The sequence below is a fragment of the Lissotriton helveticus genome, chromosome 11 (assembly GCF_964261635.1).
Source record: "Lissotriton helveticus chromosome 11, aLisHel1.1, whole genome shotgun sequence".
Taxonomy (NCBI): domain Eukaryota; kingdom Metazoa; phylum Chordata; class Amphibia; order Caudata; family Salamandridae; genus Lissotriton; species Lissotriton helveticus.
Window position 1 is genome coordinate 59018019 of NC_136072.1, and position 19001 is coordinate 59037019.

At 42.2% G+C, this 19001-nt stretch overlaps 1 protein-coding gene across 1 annotated transcript in view; it reads left to right on the forward strand.

Annotated features, from left to right (window-relative positions):
• Positions 1 to 19001, forward strand: part of LOC144791955 (cytochrome P450 2J4-like) — an 86904-nt gene that overhangs the window by 12977 nt on the left and 54926 nt on the right. Inside the window, exons 2-3 of the mRNA XM_078666783.1 lie at positions 1855 to 2017; positions 3244 to 3393. Coding sequence (XP_078522909.1) covers positions 1855 to 2017; positions 3244 to 3393 — 313 coding nt within the window. The remainder of the gene's footprint in view (positions 1 to 1854; positions 2018 to 3243; positions 3394 to 19001) is intronic.

Consider the following 19001-nt stretch of genomic DNA (forward strand, 5'->3'; position numbering starts at 1 on the left):
TGATGAGAAGCTGCAGGTTATTGTACAATAACTTACATTCAGAAGATGGGTCTCCTAGGTGATAAGACCATATAAATAACTCCTTTGAAATGAAATGCTGTGTCTGGTGCGGTGGGTAAAATAGTGGTCCTTTTTTGTTCAGGTAATATGTATAATTTTGTGTATTACACAAGAGAGGCGGTCTCCATTTAATATCATACATGATATGAGTTCTCATATCCAAAGATAGGGTCCAAACGTTGCTAGTACAGAGCATGTAGCTGCGGCACAGGTCTATCTTTATAGTTCCCACAAGACATTTTGTTTGTACCAAGTCCCTGGTATTTGTCTACTGTGTATTTATGTAGTACTTGAACCTCAAGACAACAAGGTTCACCCAGGAAACTAAGTGACAGTACATGGATGTGGAATGTTCATTCTTTTAGACAGTCCACTGTACTTGATTTGAGCGGACCATAACTTCAATAAACTCCTATATGTTATTTCCAGAGAAAAGTCTTTAACCAGGTGTAGGACAACATTCATGTAAGAGTCTGGACCATGTGAGGCGAAATTCAGTTGTGTGTCTAATTGCTAGTAAGACCTAATTTTAATCCAGAATAGAGAATTTATGATTTACATAGCTTCTGTCATTTGGATCCTATAATGCCCTCTTGTATAAATGAACTCTAATCTATGCACCTTTTTAATTGGTCGTTTTACACTCAATTATTTATAGGACTTAGTTAAGACAATTTCAAATGTGATGATTAACAAACAGTACTCTAAATTCTCAGAAGATAAATAATGCATAGGAAGAGACACGGTTTGTGTGAGGCGCTATCTTCCTGGATGGTACTCCAGCTTAGTACTCTACATGAACAGGGGTGGCTGCTGCCAAACCGAGGTGGGTGGATGGGAAAAAAATGGCTGTATGACACTATAACGCGGGCTATTACCACGCGTGCCATTACACCGCTGTTTTTACAATGCAAGTCGTTACAACGACTTGCGCTGTAAGCGCTGGATAGTGGAATAGTTTAATTTTCTATACCAACTCCAGCCCACGTTACAGTAGGGAAGGTATTGGAATAGAAAATTAAACTATTCTCTATCCAACAGTGCCCTCCAGCGCAAGTCGTTGTAACGACTTGCGTTGTAAAAGCAGCGTAGTAATGGCAGCGCGTGGTAATGCCCGCGTTGTAAAGGCTGCTCACCGGGGAAAAAAAATACATATATATATATAAACGTACCTTTCCTGTCGGCCACTATGATTTTCTGCTCCCGTCCCAGCACCACAATTCCCATAAACACAGCCTCCCAGACCCTACCCAAACCCAGCGCTTCTCCCAGCATGAGGCAAAGACTGGAATTGGGCGGTGATGGACGGTTTTCTGCTCCAGAACGGTCTGGGAGCCTGTGCCTCTGAGCGCTAGGATATCTCCAAGGAACAGCCTGAAGATATCCAAGTGCACGTGTTGGTTTGGATGCCTTCCCAAACCAATGTGAACACTTTTAGTGCTTACCACTCCCCCTCCCCCTGCTGTGTGATACTGCGGTCTGGCCCTGCCCTGCCATCGACTTGGGGGACTGGAAGTAAAAGTAAAATGAAAATTAAATTGTTTTATTTTCATTTTATTTTTCCTCTGACTGCTGCATTTCAGCAGTGGGGCGACTCTCCTCCGCCATAGCGAAGAAGCCACCCCTGTACATAAAGTAACATAAGTAGTACTTAGCTAACATCTCTTGCCCAGGCTGCCCAGAATCTGAAATGGATAGTAGTTACCTTCCCCCAAGAGATCATATATTTATTGGTAAGGTTAGTACTTGCTTTCTGTTCTGTTAAATCGCTGCATGATTACTTTCCACCCCCAGCTTGCCAAGACCTATGGGAACGTTTTCACTCTGTGGCTGGGGCAGAAGCCAGTGGTTGTGCTGAATGGATGCCAGGCGATAAGAGATGGTCTAATCTCCCACTCCGAAGAGCTTGTTGGACGCCCTACAACCGCAACTTACCAGGAACTTACAAGGGGCAAGGGTAGGTAGCTCTTGCTTCACAACAGCATAGTTAAGCAGAAAAAAACTTGTTTTTATGTAGTGCTTCATGCCGCACTTTAGTCATTTCTAAGCTCTGTAAATAATAGGAGTTATTGAGATCCAGTTTAATGGCACTCAATTTACCAACCTTGAAGAACAAGAGGATGCAAGCATTTGAATGTGTGATCTGCACAGCCTTTTCCAGCATAATAGGTGCAACTCTTTCAGCTTTTCAGAGTATTAAAAAGCAGGGGTCAGAGAGCAGGAGGGGCAATTCATTGGGTTATGCATGGATGGGATATGAACTGTGTAGATATTTATGCCAGCTTTAATGACTTCCTGAGCGAATTTAAACGGTTCTCTTAGTGGGATTGTAAGACTTTCTCTCCCCCTATTCCGAGCAAAGCTTTGTGTAATGGGTACACATTGAGCAAGGGGATGGATGGATGGAATGTGGAGCAACATTATCACAGACGGCAAATAACTAGGGCTGTCAGGGTGGGCAGACAGTGAACGCTGTGCCTTGGTTACATAATACAGTGTTGCCGCCACAAGGGCACAGTGTGTATAGTGACCTGGTTGTCAGTAAGTCTTCTCAGCAACCTTCTCCCTCCAGTGGGATACAGCTATGTGCTCTCTCTGTCAAGGCCCATGCAGTGTGAGCTACTGACAGTGGCTGCAGTGGTGTTATCCTACCTCTGTACACTGTTATGTTATGCAGATTTGTAGAGCGCACTATCACCCAAGAGGGTATCCTGGCACTGAGCTAGCTCTCGAAACAGAGTGGGCACAGTGCAACAATCAGATTCAAAGAACTAGCATTCTGTACATTCAACAAAAAACAGTGAATCCACTGTGTGTCCTGTACTGCATATATAGTGCTCCTGGAAGTGCAAGGGAGGAAGACAACTGTAGATCCCACAGTGTGTCAGCAACTCTGACTATCTTCAAATTTTGTTTTCTTAAGCTAGTAAAGGCAGTGAGAAGAGCTGAATGAGTTGGAGAGAGAGAGACACAGATGGAGAGAATGATGTTGGCAGCTCAAAAGTGAAAGTCCTTGACAAACCAGGCTCTCTTGCAGCCTTTTGCATAGAGAACCTCTACTTGTCCATGCATTCCGTTAGCAGAGAGGACCAAAGCATTCTTTAGCCAGACCTAAAAATAAAATGCGTATATTGCGTTGAAGGGACAATTAACTAATAATGTAACACACAATTGATTACTTAGGAGTTATCTTTTCCTCTGGACACAACTGGAAGCAGCAGAGACGCTTTGGACTGATGACCCTGAGGAATCTTGGGGTTGGCAAGAAAAGTCTAGAAGCGCGGATCCAGGAGGAGGCCCAGAGCTTGGTGGAGTTCTTTGCGATGATGAAAGGTAAATGATTTCAGGCCCAGGTGCCACTTCTATGATATTAAACATCTGAGCCCCATAATGGGCTCATTCACTTTCATCTGATGTAATGTGAATTTATTTATTTATTTGCATGGTTTTATATAGCGCAGGATAAACACAAAGGGATGTGTAAGCTCTTTACATAGAAAGGTTACTACTGCATGCAAGCAGTTTGCAAAAGAACAGGTGTAGTGGTTAGGATACAAATGAACGTTTTGTGTAGCTACATACATTTAAAGCAGCCGTCATCCACATTAACAGTTTCCAAAAGAAACCTAAGCATTAGCTGTGAGGATAAGTGAAGATTAACATACTGAAGACAAGAACTAAAGAAAAGCAATTGTAAGCGGGCACCATGTATTTTTCAACATGGCCGACATAATCAGACCAAGATAGAGTGAACAAAGATAGCCTTACTGTTATCAGCCCATTTGAAATTCCCAATGAAATAAGTCACAACGTGGCAGTAAAAAAGCATCATGGCGGCCATCTCCAACCTCAAACCCCATCACCAGAAAGGAGGCAGTCATACTACTGGCTGGTCACCAACATGTGATCTCCTGTTACATCTCTTGACATCAGGGGGCATATTATCAAGGGATTTATCTCCACTTTTTTGGCTTTAAAAGTCAAGAAAGCGGAGATAAAATGATCTCCCTATTACCTAGCTGTCGCTAACACCAGTTAGCGACAGCTAGTAGGAGATAGCGACCATCTTGGGCCCCGCTTTGCATGTCAGAGAAATTTATCACTAATGACATGCAAAGTGGGCGTGCCAAGATATTAGCGACTGGAAACAGTCGCTGACATCGCTATCTCCTATTACCAACTTTTTGAGATATTCGCGCTAAGCGCGAATATCTCCAAAAGCTAACACCTGCCCTGAGCAGTTCTTAGCCATGTTACCCAATGGGAGGTGGATAACATGGCTAAGAGCATTCGCTCGATAATGCATGAATATCGCTGACTTTACAGCGATATTCATGCATTTCGGCCGATTTTTATCGTTTCTGAGATAAACTTTGCTAATAGCAAGGTTTATCTGCGATAAAAATCGTCGAAGCTCGCCGATAAATTTTTATCACTAACCAAGCAATAGCAATAATTATCGCTATTGCTTGGTAATATGCCCCTTGGTCTCGCTGGACACCCACAGCATAACATCACTCTATGGATATACTAGCAGCCCGTCCCGACGTTGTCCGGGTATGAATTGCTGCCGGCCAGTAGTATATTGTTTTGTAGGATTTCGTTTTGATAGCATTTCATATCTGTGACAGGCCTGTGAAACGCTCCGATTCGCAGTGCACTGCTTATGCACTTAAGAGTGCGCATTCAGTAGTGTGTGAACTCGAGTTTCCCTACTTTATTTTTCCTTGCCATATTATATAGCGCGAACTCGACAACATGGCATGAGCATAATTTACATTACAGAAGAACACATTCATTTGTGGTAGGCACGGTGAGACAAAGCGATTTGCCTGGAATCACAGGATGTTGAGCAGATGCCAAGATTCGAACGTAGCTCCCCAGCTCTAAAGTTCGCAATTCTAGAACTTGTGGCGGGAGGTGTGTCTAAAAGTGTATATCGGTGCTGGCCATCAATGAGAGAGACCTGTGCATTTTTCAAATGGGTGGTGAAAAAATATGTGTATGTTGCTGGAGATGTGGGCCACCGTGCCACCAATGTGCTTACCTGGGAGGGTAAACACCCATTATGCCGCAACTTTCTTTTCGCATGCCATCACTCCGCATACTTTCATTACGAAAGTACCATGACTCCGCAATGCCATTATAATGCATGGCATTACATTTTATATGCTTTTACCACGCATACATTTACAACAAAATTCGTTGTAAATGCATGAATGGTAAAAGCATGTTTTTTTATGTTTGGATAAGGTAAGTATGAGTATAGGGGTGTATGTTTTGGGGTACTGAGGTATATGTTTTGGGGTGTTTGGGTATTTTAAGGGTTCAGATATAGTTTTGGGTTTTGGGGTATAGGGGTATGTTTAGGGTTCAGGGCTAGGTTTGGGTTTTGGGGTACAGGGGTATTTTTAGGGTTCAGGGCTAGGTTTGGGTTTTGGGGTACAGGGGTATTTTAGGGTTCAGGGGTAGGTTTGGGTTTTGGGGTATGGGGTTATTTTTAGGGTTCAGGGCTAGGTTTGGGTTTTGGGGTACATGGGTATTTTTAGGGTTCAGGGGTAGGTTTGGGATTTGGGGTACAGGGGTATTTTAAGGGTTCAGGGCTAGGTTTGGGTTTTGGGGTACAGGTGCATTTTAGGGTTCAGGGGTGGTTTGGGGGTACAGTGGTATTTTTAGGGTTCAGGTTTTGGGGTACAGGGGTATTTTTAGCGTTCAGGTGTAGGTTTGGGTTTTGAGGTACAGGGGTATTTATAGGGTTCAGGGCTAGGTTTGGGTTTTGGGGTACAGGGGTATTTTTAGGGTTTAGGGATAGGTTTGGGTTTTGGGGTACAGGGGTATTTTTAGGGTTAAGGGCTAGGTTTGGATTTTGGGGTACAGGGGTATTTTAGGGTTCAGGGGTAGGTCCTGAGATTACCCGCCTCAAAGGTTTAGGCTCTCTCTCTTTATTATATTAGTATAGATATCCAGTATCCACATCAGATGGAGGAAGTTCAGACTTCTTAGACTGGCACCAGTTGAATATCAGCCAAAGATTCCTTTCTTCCTATGACGGAGGCTGAATCTATGGTGGTTAAGCCTGCACTAATCAACATGGACAATGTCCCCCACTCAGTATTTATAAAGGTAGGTAATATATCCAGCAAAATATATATGTGCCCCACAACACTTTTGATTTTCAATCATTTACTATCAAAAATATACATATCTTTTTTGTTTTTCATTAGTTTTTCATTTGTTTTGTCCAAGTTAATTCTAAAATGCACACTCATACATATAATAAACAATTTGCAATATGATATCCAAATAGAGGAAGAAAAAGAGAAAGAAGAGCCCACAATCTATACTGAAAAGACATTCAATGGTAGTACATGTTTCCCAAGTGAAAAACATAGCAATCATGTGAAAAGACAATACAATAAAATATGCAACTACATTAAACATATAAACAACATTACATACAAAAATTCACAAAATGGGCACAAAGAATTACAAAACAAGGGGAAGGTTGCGCCGACGTGAGTTTCGGAATGACCATGTACTTAAAAGTCCTTCATCAGGGCGCAGGATTCGTCATTATTCGATAGTGGTTAGAAAGGCCATCTGTAATTATGGTACTATATCCAATATTAACATTCAGCCAACTACTCAACCTGTCTCATCAAAGCTATTGCCTGCCTGTCTCATGAGGAACATTTCACTCACCAGGATGGTATTTTGGAGCTGTCAGGGGTTTCAACTGAAATAACTATACTTTCCCTAGGGACCCTCTGTCAGTGACCTTACTTAGCCATCTCTACCACTCTACAAAAAACTGCCAAAAACAGATGGCTCACAGATGGCCGCTATGTGTCCAGTGGCACAAACAGTTTTCTGCACATCCCCGTTTTGTCTCGATATGACAGTAGATATTATTGTAATATAGGTAGGAGAGAAGTAAAGCGACTGCAGCATGAACCCTGTGGAAGCTGTCATGAAATGTTGGTTGAGCATCATTGGTACCGAATATGAACAGAGTTATTCTTTTTGGCAAGTAGAACATGGCTCTCTCTAGTTTACAAATTGTTTAGTGTTCATAAACACTTGGCAACTCAGAACAGCATATAGTGTGTGCAACTTCTGTGCTCAGTGTTGAAGCTGTATTTCTCTGTGTCAGCTTATTGCTTGCATTGTTTTTCTTTTTGGCTACTAATCTTATTGCACAAAACCGAATATGACTCGTTACTTTGCGAGTTATTACATTGGGTGGCATTACAAAGCGGTTGTTACAACGCCAGCGTAGTTACCATGCAATGCCAATACTACGCAAGTCATTACATCGACTTGCAGCAGATGGTGCGCTAACATTAGAAATGGATAATATACTATTTCAACTCCAGTGCACGCAACAGTAGGGATGGTGTTGGAATAGTAATCTATACTATTCCTTATGTTAGCGGGCCATCTACTGCAAGTCGATGGAATGACTTGCGTAATAATGGCATTGAGTGGTAACAATGCGGTCGTTGTAGCAACCGCGTTGTCATGGCATTGGGGTGTAATGACCACGATGTAAAGGTCGTTTCCACACAGAACCATATATATATATATATGTTTTTGTTTAGACCAATACTTTGTGTCTCATATGAAGCGATATTGTGCAAATTGACGCAACCTGAACCGGTTGTACGCATGTAAACATTTTGAATGAATAAATAGTAATAAATATATATGATTAAATACATTGATAGTAAAATAGATTTGATAATCCACATCAACATAAAATTCAAATAATCTGCTATTGCACAGTTGAAACACAATATGATCACATTTTAAATAATTCATTCTTTAAAATTGGTTATAAAACTTGGGAGGATAAAACATCATATATAAATACTATAAATAGATTAGATTATCAAACATAGATAAAAACCCTCTCGTTTGGTCCTACAGTTACCTTATTCACACCCTTTCTTTTCTTTATGTAAGACATGTATGTAAATCTTCTGTGGCGTTCAGCCACCCAGATATTTAGAGTCAAATTGCAGATTGTAGCGTGTTTCTAACTTTCTCAGTTTGCTATCTCGATCGGCACCTCTTCTGCTCAGGGGAACTGCATCTATCACATAAAATTTCAAATGTGCATTGTTTGAGTTAGGACGCTCTCTGAAATGTTGCGCCACAGGATAGGTGTTGTCCTGATTTGTGATAGCTCTCAAGTGTTGCAACACCCGTTTATGAACTGGTAATTTAGTGCTGCCTATGTATTGAAGGCCACATGGGCATGACAGGACATAGACAGCAAATTCGGTCTTACATGTCAACAATTTAGATATTCTGTATGTTCTATCACTAAAGGGTGTTACTTACGTAGGTACTTTTATTGACTCCATGTGAGCATGCTTTGCAGGTTTTACAATGAAAAAACCCTTTATTGGCTTTGATCCAGCTAGTGTTATCAACTACTTCAGCCCTTGTTTTGACCAAAATGTCTTTCATTGCGGGGGCCCTGCTATAGGTGATGGACACCCTCTGCGGTAGCAGTGTCCAATCACCGGGTCGCTTCACACTAAGGGCCAGTTCTGTTGAATAATTTTTTCATGTGACCTGTGTTGTTTGCTGTATTTCATAATTAATTTGAACTCCCCCTTCTCGGTGTTAGCTTGGTCTGTTACAGCATTTATTTGGAAGTCTCTTTCTCGTAATGCATCGTCCCTACTGAGTAACATTGGATTTGATAATAGCTTTGTCAATTATATTAACCGGATAGCCTCTCTCTTGAAATCTTTTTTTGCTTTCGAGTTGTGCTACCCTCAAATCCTCGCTATTGCTGCATATGCGTCGCAACCATAGCGTTTCCCCATAGGGGATGCTGTTGATTAAGTGTTTAGGATGAGAACTGCTTGCAGGTAGTGTGAAGTTTCCAGCTATTTTTTTCCGGTAGAGACGGGTTTCAATCTTGTTATTGTCTATATTCACCTGTGAGTCTAGAAACTCAATGTTGTTTCTGCTGATTGAAGCTGTAAACTGTAAATTAACATTGTTGACATTGATTTCTTCAACAAAAGTATTAGCCTCCTCTATCGTGCCGTGCCAGATGACAAACAAGTCATCAATAAATCGAAGCCATATCTTGACATTGTTTTTTCATTTGATGACTGTATTTTTCCATGAGGACCAGTTCCTCCGACATGCCCATGTGTAGGCAGGCATAACTTGGTGAAAAAATGGCCCCCATGGCTACACCTCCCGTTTGCTGGTATAATTGGCTTCGGAACATGAAAATGTTATTATAAAGACAAAATGTTATCATTTCTATTAACATCATACTAGGTTCCCGATGTTCCTCCGGTCTCCTCATGAGGTAATGTTCAATAGCTGCCAAACCGTTGGTGTGTTCGATACTTGTATACAGCGCCGTCACTTCTAGTGCTATGAGGAAGAAATCGTCTTGTCAAACAAATTTTGAAATCTTCCTTAAAAAGTCACTGTTGTCTTTGACATATGATGGCAACTCCTGGACAAAGCCTTGTAGGTAAAAATCAGTGTACTTAGTTGCATGTTCCACTATTCCATCCATAGCACTGATGATAGGTCTACCCGGTGGATTGATGGGATTTTTGTGAATTTTAGGGATGAAATACATGGTTGGGGTGGTCGGGTTTTTGTTTTTCATGTACTTATACTCATCAACACTGAGTAGATTTGCACGTTTCCATCCTGAAAGTTTTTTCTCAAAATCTCTGTATGTAGATTTTAGGTTACTGATGTTTTTGCGGGCATAGCAAGAGCGATCATTCAGTTGATGAAAGGTCTCTTTGTTGTTGTCCTTCAATGGCCAGATAACAATGTTTCCACCCTTGTCGCTATTGCGGATCACAATGTTTTTATTTTTCTGTAGTTTCGAGATCAAGTTTCTGTATAGTTGATTACTTTTGATCCAATTTTAGTTTTTTTGTTGGACCGTTTTGGTTAGATTTTTCATTTATGCCGTCACAGTTTCATGGAAGATGTCTATTGAATCTCGTATTGTGATAGGGTTGAATGAGGACTTGGGCTTGAAAGGACTCTGGAACTTTGCTGCCATTTTTTTTTTAAATGTCCTTGTCATAAAGTTGCTCAGATTGCCTGTGTTTGAATCCATCACACTTTCATCATGCAAGTCTTGTAATATTTGCAAGCAAGATTCATCCGACTGTGATTGCTTCGGTAATGCATTGGCTGCTGTGGTTGTTTGTAGTGTGCTTGCCGTGTTGGTTGGATTAACTATGAAATTTTTTTCAATTTCAATTTGTGAACTCCTTTATAGATGTCAAGTCTTGCCGTGGCATAATCGAAATCAGTTTGGGGAGCATATGACAGACCTAGCTTAAGTAAATTGATTTCCTCTGTAGTCAAATCGATGTTTGAAAGATTGACTATTGTGTTGTTACCATCGTCTAGTTCTGTGTTCTGTTCCTCCAATATCCCCTTCCTCTTCTTTTGGGTTAATTTGACTATCCTATTGTTTGCTTTGCGCCTTTCCCGCTGCTTGAAGTTGATGCTTCTGGATTTGTAGGTGGTCTGGGCTGTAGCGTTTGACGGCGCTCTTCGCATAAATATTCAGTTCTTCCCCAGGCGAGGGTATTGGTTTTTGACCCACAGCTGCCACACTGCGCATTTCCGAGTCCGAGTCACTTCCCCCGGAGCTTATCTCTGACTGAGAGGTGTTGCTTGCCATTGGTGTTGGCGCTTTTGTTGGCCCACTATTGCTCTGGAATTTGGATTTTCTCGTTGTATCGTAGCGTTTGGCAAAGGTGAAAATTTGCCCTACGTCGTAATCATTTTTGTCTCTTTGAAACTTAAATGCCTTTCTGGCTTTGATCTTATCTTCTTTCTTTAATCGTGCTGTCATGTCGCTTCTTAGTTTATTTTGTTCTTCCTTAGATTCAAGCTTGTCCAGCTCCTCCTCAATCTAATCAATTTCTTTCAAAAGTTTGGCTCTGTCTATATTGGCGTACTTTATTAGAATGAGAGTTAGTCTTCGTGAGGATTCTAAGTCTCTCATCATCTCAGGCTTTGGCTCCTCATTACTTTGTGCATTCAATATGTGCAATCAACTTGGTATTTTTTCTACATCGATATATATTTCTGCAGAGACCTCAACTCCCACCACTTGTTTTGTTCAGATTTCATTTTTTTCTCCAATTTCTTAAATAGATCTTTTACTGTACTGTTGCAGAGTGGGCTAACTTTACTTTGTTCAGCGGCTTTACTAGTTGTTGGGAGGGAATCGGAGAACGTCTCCATTGCCGCCGCCTCCAGTGCTCTTACCACGTCGGCTGACATCTCGTGTGCTGTTGCAAAATTAATACGCTGCTCACCGGGTTGTTTGTCCATAAACGGTGAGCAGTTGGTCGCACTCCTCCTCACCCCGATGTTACCCGGCTTATTCCTACCTGCTCGGTCTTCCTCTTTCTCGGAGTCCTCCAACTCGATGTCCCCAGCTCCGCACAGGTTTTTCGCGGCTCCTCCGGGGTTACAGGGGGTCCGACGCTCAATATCCTCACCTGATCCAAAGATGCTTTCAGGTTGCCCTCGAAGTGATGCTCCACTGCTTGCGCCAACCAGTACGAGGAGGGGGTCCGTGTATCACCGTGTGGAACAGTTCGGTCAATTGTATCCCAGTCTTCCGTTTTTGCACGGGATTGCCTCTATTAACGGACACGAACCCAAAGAATGGTGCGCAAAGAATTTTATTGCACGTCCCCTGTCGCCATTACGCGTTTCGGCTCGCTTGAGCCTTGATCACATGATAGTGGCAAGGTAAAACATTACAATATTTAAAGTGACAGCGCTCCCTGATTAACTCATCACGTGTTGCATCTTAGTGATGAAACTGGAAGACATACTTCGCTGTTGCATTTTTAGAACAATGTGCATTACATTTAACATTTGTTCAGCCATACTGATAGAGCGCGCAGGTCACCCGACTATAATTTTACCATATGTACACTTGGGCCCATAAATTCAATTTACCACATTTATTAATCAGGTAACCTACACCCTACTACCAGTAATCCAATTCCTAACTATTTCCCATACCTTAGACCTACCAATCCTTGTCACCGGTACCTATGACCACAATGGATCAGGGAGCTAGCTGCAAAGATAAGCAGTCAACAGAAATACCATAACATTGATAATATTTGCACTCATGTAATAACCACAGACTCAGGAAGTTTTGAAAACCTTTATCTATTCTTCTTCAAGAGTTAAAAGCATTAGGTTCACTGCAAGTAATCAGGAAAAGCGTATAACCATGTAAGAAGAAAATAAAGCCAACTATTTAGAAGTCTAAAGGGAAGGTGAGAAAAAGGAGCATACTGAAAATAAAACGTCTTGGAATCAGACTGGAAATGGTGTTTCTAAAGGACGGGAAAATAAGGGACATGCTAGAATGTCACAGTTTATTGTATCCTACAGGATGGGTAGGAAAAGTGAACATGAAACAATAAGGACGAAAACCAAGTTCACCATGTAACTATAGGGTGGGTAAGAAAATGCAACATGCTAATAATTCAGAATGACCACTTTAGTACAATACAGGGGGGGTATAGAAAAGGAACATCTATTTATTCAGAGACAGTACTTTAGTATCCGACTATAAGGTAGGGGAAAAATGGAACATGCTAATAAAGGCACTTTCACGACTTCAGTTTTTTGTCGCAAAGGAAGAGGAAAGAAAGGAACATATGCAATTATAACTTTAGCAAGATTTCAGGAAAGGGTAAAGGAAAAAGGACGCAAGTGTGTTTTCCTCACAGATTTATATTTACCTGGAACAGTGCGGAGACCAACCCTGGCCACGGGTTAGTTAAGGACAGGAGAAACCCCAAGGAAAGCGATTGCCAGCAGGCCAGCAGGTGCAGTATAGAAAACCAGGACAGGAAACCCAGATTTGGATAAGAACCGGACCAACAAAGTTGAGACCAGCACCCGCAGTTCAGTTGCAATGCCTGCGCTACACCCTCTCTGCAGCTATCAGTCAGAACCCCGATTGGGTTATCGAATTCCCCAGCAAAGTGCTCCGCCAGAACTTAAGGTTCCCAAAACCCCGATTGGGTCAGTGAGACATCGGACAGAGTGCTCCGCAGCACCTCTGTTTCAATCAGCTATTGAGTGCGTTGGGTCAGTGACAGGTCAGCTATTCGGACAAGTTGGACAAAATCTCTAGCTAAACCTAGGCTAGTTATACTGTTTTCAGGTCAGTGTACCATCCCCCAAAAGGACAAAAGAAAGGACAGGTCATCACACCACCTAGGATTTGAGCTTTCTCAAGCCCCTCATTAGAATTTTCCTTCCCGCCCATAGAATTTCAGGTTCACATGATGTCTTCAGTTTGTGAAACAATGGACAGTCTATAGATAAATACATTGTAGTCTTTTGACTTCTTCTTAGTGGGGTTAGACGTGAGTTCCCAGGCACATCTTGGCTGGTGCTTCTATCTGGCTTGAGTTCAAGAACACAGAGTTCATCCTCTGGCTGTGGACTGTCATGCGCAGAAAGGTTTTTCAAAATGGAGTATTCCTGTCCCTTATGCCCAAAGATCACGATACATGAAAAGTAAATAGAAACAGTTTTAGAACACAGAGGAAAAAATGAATACACTGTATACCATGAATCCTTACACTATTCCCATTACTTTATAATAACTATAGATTTAGTGATTAATGCAGAACGAACAACAAGCAAAAGCAGCAAATGCAAGCTTCTTGCATGTGCCATTTTAGCTCTAATGCGCAAGTGCAAACAGTTTCCCACCAGAACTGCGAGTACGTCACGTCACATGGGTATGACCGACGCATGCGCAGTAGAAATTTCCTGCGTAGCAGCAGCCATCTTAGGTTGCAAGCGTATTAGGATTAGTAAACACATTGGCAAGCGTCTCTTGGACACCCAAAATGTAAGAATAAGGGGTAAATTAATAAGACAAACAGGTTGATTATTTAATTAGGGTTATTTGAGGTTCATGAATACAAGCAAGTCGCTTTACTTGCGAATCCTTGCTCCATCAATCCCCTCTTTGATAATATTTTATATCATCACAATTAATGGAACCAAATGCCAACTTCTCACATCTCACCCAGTTCAATCTCTTCAAACTTTCTGTTTAGCTTTTTCGCAGTATCTTTATTAGGAGGAGAATTTTTCACCCTTTTGTAAATCTGATTATTCAATTCTTCTAATTCGAGCTCATCAACATTTCTTTTCACTCCTCGCCTATTCACAGTATATTTCTTTTTGTGTTTTTGACATTTGCAACAAATTTCTATTTTAAACACTAATAGACCTATTCCCGCTATTGGCATCAGTATCTTACTCACAAGACTCTTACCTAAGTTAGAAAACCAACTACCTACAGCGGAGAGACCATCAGTAAGTCTCTTCCATGCGCTATCAACCTCCAGTGGTTTGAGCTCTTTTTCCAGATTTGTAATGTTTCTCACATACCCTTTAATTTCCACACTTTTGTCTGGTATGTAAGTGCAACAATGTTGCGCTTTCAACATTCTGCAGACTCCGCCCTCTTTTGCCAATAATGTATCAAGGGCAAGTCGATTTTGTAAAACCATAGATCTGACCGCAACCAATTTGGTATTGACCATCAGGAAACCTCCAGCAGTGTCAATTGATAACCGATCTACTACTGTTGACAATTTGCAAATTCTGTGTGTATTCAGAGCCACTCCCACTGTAGGTATCAATGCACTAAAAATATCACCTACTATTTCACCAACACTTTCTCTTTTACTACATACTAATTCATTAGTTCTTTCAGTGCTTCCAGTGATTTTCCCCACATGGTATATCTTGGGAAAGACAATACCAAAATAACAACTCCCGTACCAATGGTCGGGCAACTTGAAATAAGCCTTGTTCCCACATATATAATAAATTCCAGGAAACACAGGCTCTGACCCATCTTTGAAACCTTAACCCCCAATTACCTTGTAATTGTGTTCGCATTCACTGGAACCAATGAATATATTGTTATAATAAATGGTTCTTTCTCTTTGAAGACAAAGTTTCCCATTCTTTTCCAAATCCAGCAACATAGCAGCATTAGCCCCACCATTTGAGGTGCTCCCTATGCTTTCAGCCCATTTAGGGGTTTTCTGATTCTTGTCCTTTGCTTTCTTTTGGAAACTTTCTCTTCTTTTCTCTTCCATATTTAGAAACATTTTCTCTTGTTCGTGTAATGAACAGTTCAAGTTATCTTTGTGTGCGTCATCTATATTTATTTTACCTACAGTTAGAAAATATTCGCTCATGTATTTTGCTACATCTCTAGTCATATGTACAGGGTTCAGGTTTCTTCGTACAGGAAGTTCAGAAAATATCACATCAAAATTTGAATATTAATACTGTAAAGATCCTCTTCTATAGAATAAACTAGTTACAATACTACAGGAGATTCCATAGGTTAGTGGCAAATGGTGGTATGTCACACTTTCAGCTACTGAAGTGGGCAGCTTCATGCAGACATAGCAATCATCTATTTCCATAGCTTCCACACAATGTACTAACAGGTTTGCAAATACATTTAAATGGGTTTTGTTCTTGATTTTGTTATAATGTAATTCTTCCTCATCTGGTGCTTCTAAATCTTTTCTGGTGCAACTATTCTCTGTGGTGCATTTCTAGTTTGCAATTCTACAGTGTCTTTTGGCAGGTGATTATTTGGGTACAGGTTTGGGTCTTTACTCATCATAGAAGGAATAGCTATTGTTAATCCTATCCAAAGTATCAGTACTATTGCTACACTACATAAACATACTTTGCAGCATGTTTTTAAACAACCTCGTCTCGGTCTCCCATTCACAGAGGAATCAGACATATAGACTCAAGAGAAGCTTCAACCCCTCTTTGTAACTTTGCTCAGTTTGCTTACTCGGAAAAAACTTTCAGGTTGGTTTCACTTCTTCGTCAGTCTGGTCAGTGATCAATTCTTCATCACTTTCGTCACTTATTTCCAAATTTTCAAAGTCTTCCACTCAGGACTCTGGTATTTGTTATTCAGTCTTTTTATTCGGGCACTTCTTCGCCTGTTTTGTATCACAGATGTTTCAGCTTGACTTGAGACCTCGTTCACATGTTCAGGTTCTTCGGTAATTGTCTTTAGTCGTAGTCTCAGTCTCTTGACAAATCTAGGTACCTTGGGGCATATTAACAAGGGCCTTATCGCCGCTTTAGCGGGAATTTTTCCCGCTAGAGCGGCGATAATTTTATCGCCCTATTACCTAGCTGTCGCTAACACCAGTTAGCAAAAGCTAGTAGGAGATAGCGTTCATCTTGGGGCCCACTTTGCATGTCAGTGATATTTATCACTAATGACATGCAAAGTGGGCGTGCCAAGATGTTAGCACTGGAAACAGTCGCTAACATCGCTATCTCCTATTACCTACTTTTGGAACATAGGGGTCCATTAGGCAAAGCCCGCCCGCCACCCTAACGGAGTAGTGGACCGCCCGCTAACAGTGCGGGGGTCCCGAAAATGGCATTAGGATGCGCCCGCCACACAGGCGGGCGCATCCTGTATGTTTACCATTGTGGCGGGCGGAGCAGGAATCTCCGCCCGCCGCAATGGAAAAAGTGCATGTTGTGCTTTTCAAAGTGCAACATGACAGGCACCGCGCGGTGCCTGCCATGTTGCACTTTGAAATGCGGGGGTGGGGTACCATAGGTACCCCCCATGTGCACCCCCCAAAGCATGGACTCCCAGGGGGCCCGCAAGGGGCCCCCGCAGGGAGTCTCCGCATGCCTTTCCGTGGCGGCATTGCCGCCACGGAAATGCATTGTGCAAAGCCCATAGTAATACGGCGGGCGGTGTCTAAAAGACACCGCCACCATGTTACTGGTTTTCCGCCCCGGCCGCTAGGCGACCGGGGCGGAAAACAGGCGGGCGGTGTTTCCCACCCGCCATCCAAATCTGGCGGGGGGGAATTGGGCTGATGATGTCGGGAGGATTTCCTCCGCCAGGCTGGCGGTAGCCACCGCCAGCCTGGCAGAGGAAATCCGCCCGACATCATAATGGACCCCTAAGCGCGATTATCTCCAAAAGCTAACGCCTGCCCAGAGCAGTTCTTAGCCATGTTATCCAATGGTAGGTGGATAACATGGCTAAGAGCATTTGCTCGGTAATGCATGAATATTGCTGACTTTTCAGCGATATTCATGAATTTCGGCTGATTTTTATCGCTTAGGAGATAAACCTTGATAATAGCAAGGCTCCTAAGCGATACAAATAGGCGAAGCACGGCGATATTATTATAGCCGCTGACCAAGCTTAGCGATATTTTTTGCTTATGCTTGGTAATATGCCCCCTTGTCTCCTTTTCTGAGTTTTTTAACTGGCACTGTGTCTTGGCTTTCTTCAAACGCTCTTTTATTTTCGTTCAGTTGTGGCACATCTGCTTCAAGATCGTCTTCTGTATTTCTCCCTAACTGACTAGGTCCAGGTCTTTCATCAGCTTCTTCCGCCTGGTCCCTAAACTGGCCTTGTTCAGGTGTATGCTGATTTTGGCTTTGATTTCGATTATTGGGACCCAATCATCTTGACTGGAGCTCGGTTGTTCTTCTTCAGCTACTTCAGGACCGATATCTTAGGACTCCTCAGCTACACAACCTTCAGCCTCAGTTTCTTCAGGTTCAGTCACTTTCTTCGTGTGGCTGGCATGGATCCAGCGAGGTACTCCTGCACACTTCACAGCTGTGGTGGTAACCAGAAGTACTTATCGTGGCTTTCCCCACCTTGGTGCAAGGCAACCTTTCCGAGTATGTTTCTTTATTACGACCCAGTCACCTGGATTCAGGTCATGTGCTGGAGTCGTTGGCCTGGCGACAGCGTCTTCCCCAACCTGGTGAGAGATGGAACGCACTTGGTCAGCCAGTTCTTTGCAGTATTCTAGTACCAAATCATCAGATATGCCTATCAGTTTGTATGCTGGCACCCATGCTTGCCGCATTGCTCTTCCCAAAGCATCTGGCGATTCCATTTGAGTGAATTCACACATTTTTCCCAATCTTGATTTAATAGTGCCATTCAGCTGTTCTACCACTCCAGAAGCCTCTGGGCGATATGCACAGTGCAGTTTTTGCGTGATTTTGAATGCTTCACAGATCTGTTTTTATCACTTCACTATGGAAATGCTTTCCTCTGTCTGATTCAATTGTGACTGGAAATTCGTACCGAGGTATAAGTTCCCTAAGTAACAATTTGGCTACAGTGAGGCTATCATTTCTGAGTGTGGGGTAAGCTTCTACCCACTTTGAAAATAGGCAGACAATTACAAGTAGGTACTTTATTCCTCGACAAGGCGGTAACTGAATAAAGTCAAGTTGCAGTCGAATAAAAGGGCCCTCTGCCTTTCCAATCCTTCCTGCTAACACTACAGTTTTTTTCCTGGGTTAAATTGCTGACAAATCAGACACCTTTGGCAGAGTGCCTCTGCTATGTTTCTGAATTTCGAGTTGAACCATGTCTGTCGAAAGATGCGTATCATTGCATCTCTTCCTAAATGTGTGTCTTCATGTATCATCCTAGCCATAGGAGCAAGCAGACAGTCTGGCAACACAGGCATACCATCAAGGTAAACAATGACACCATCTTCATCCCTTCTCTGACAACCACATTTCCTCCAATTCTACTTTTCCTTTGCCCCTGCTGCATCCTGTAAGTCTCTCATTTCCTCCCATGTTTTTATTCCTTCTAGCATCATAAGTTGGCAGCTGTTTCCGTTTCCCCCAACCTTTTTATTAATAGCCATTTTGTATTTTGCACAATGCTGGGCTAACTGGTCAGCATATCGATTACCTGCTGTCAGAATGTCATTGCCAGATTTGTGAGCAACACACTTGACCACAGCCAAATCTTTTGGTAACTGGATTGCTTCCAGTAAATCCTGCACATAATTTCCATTTCT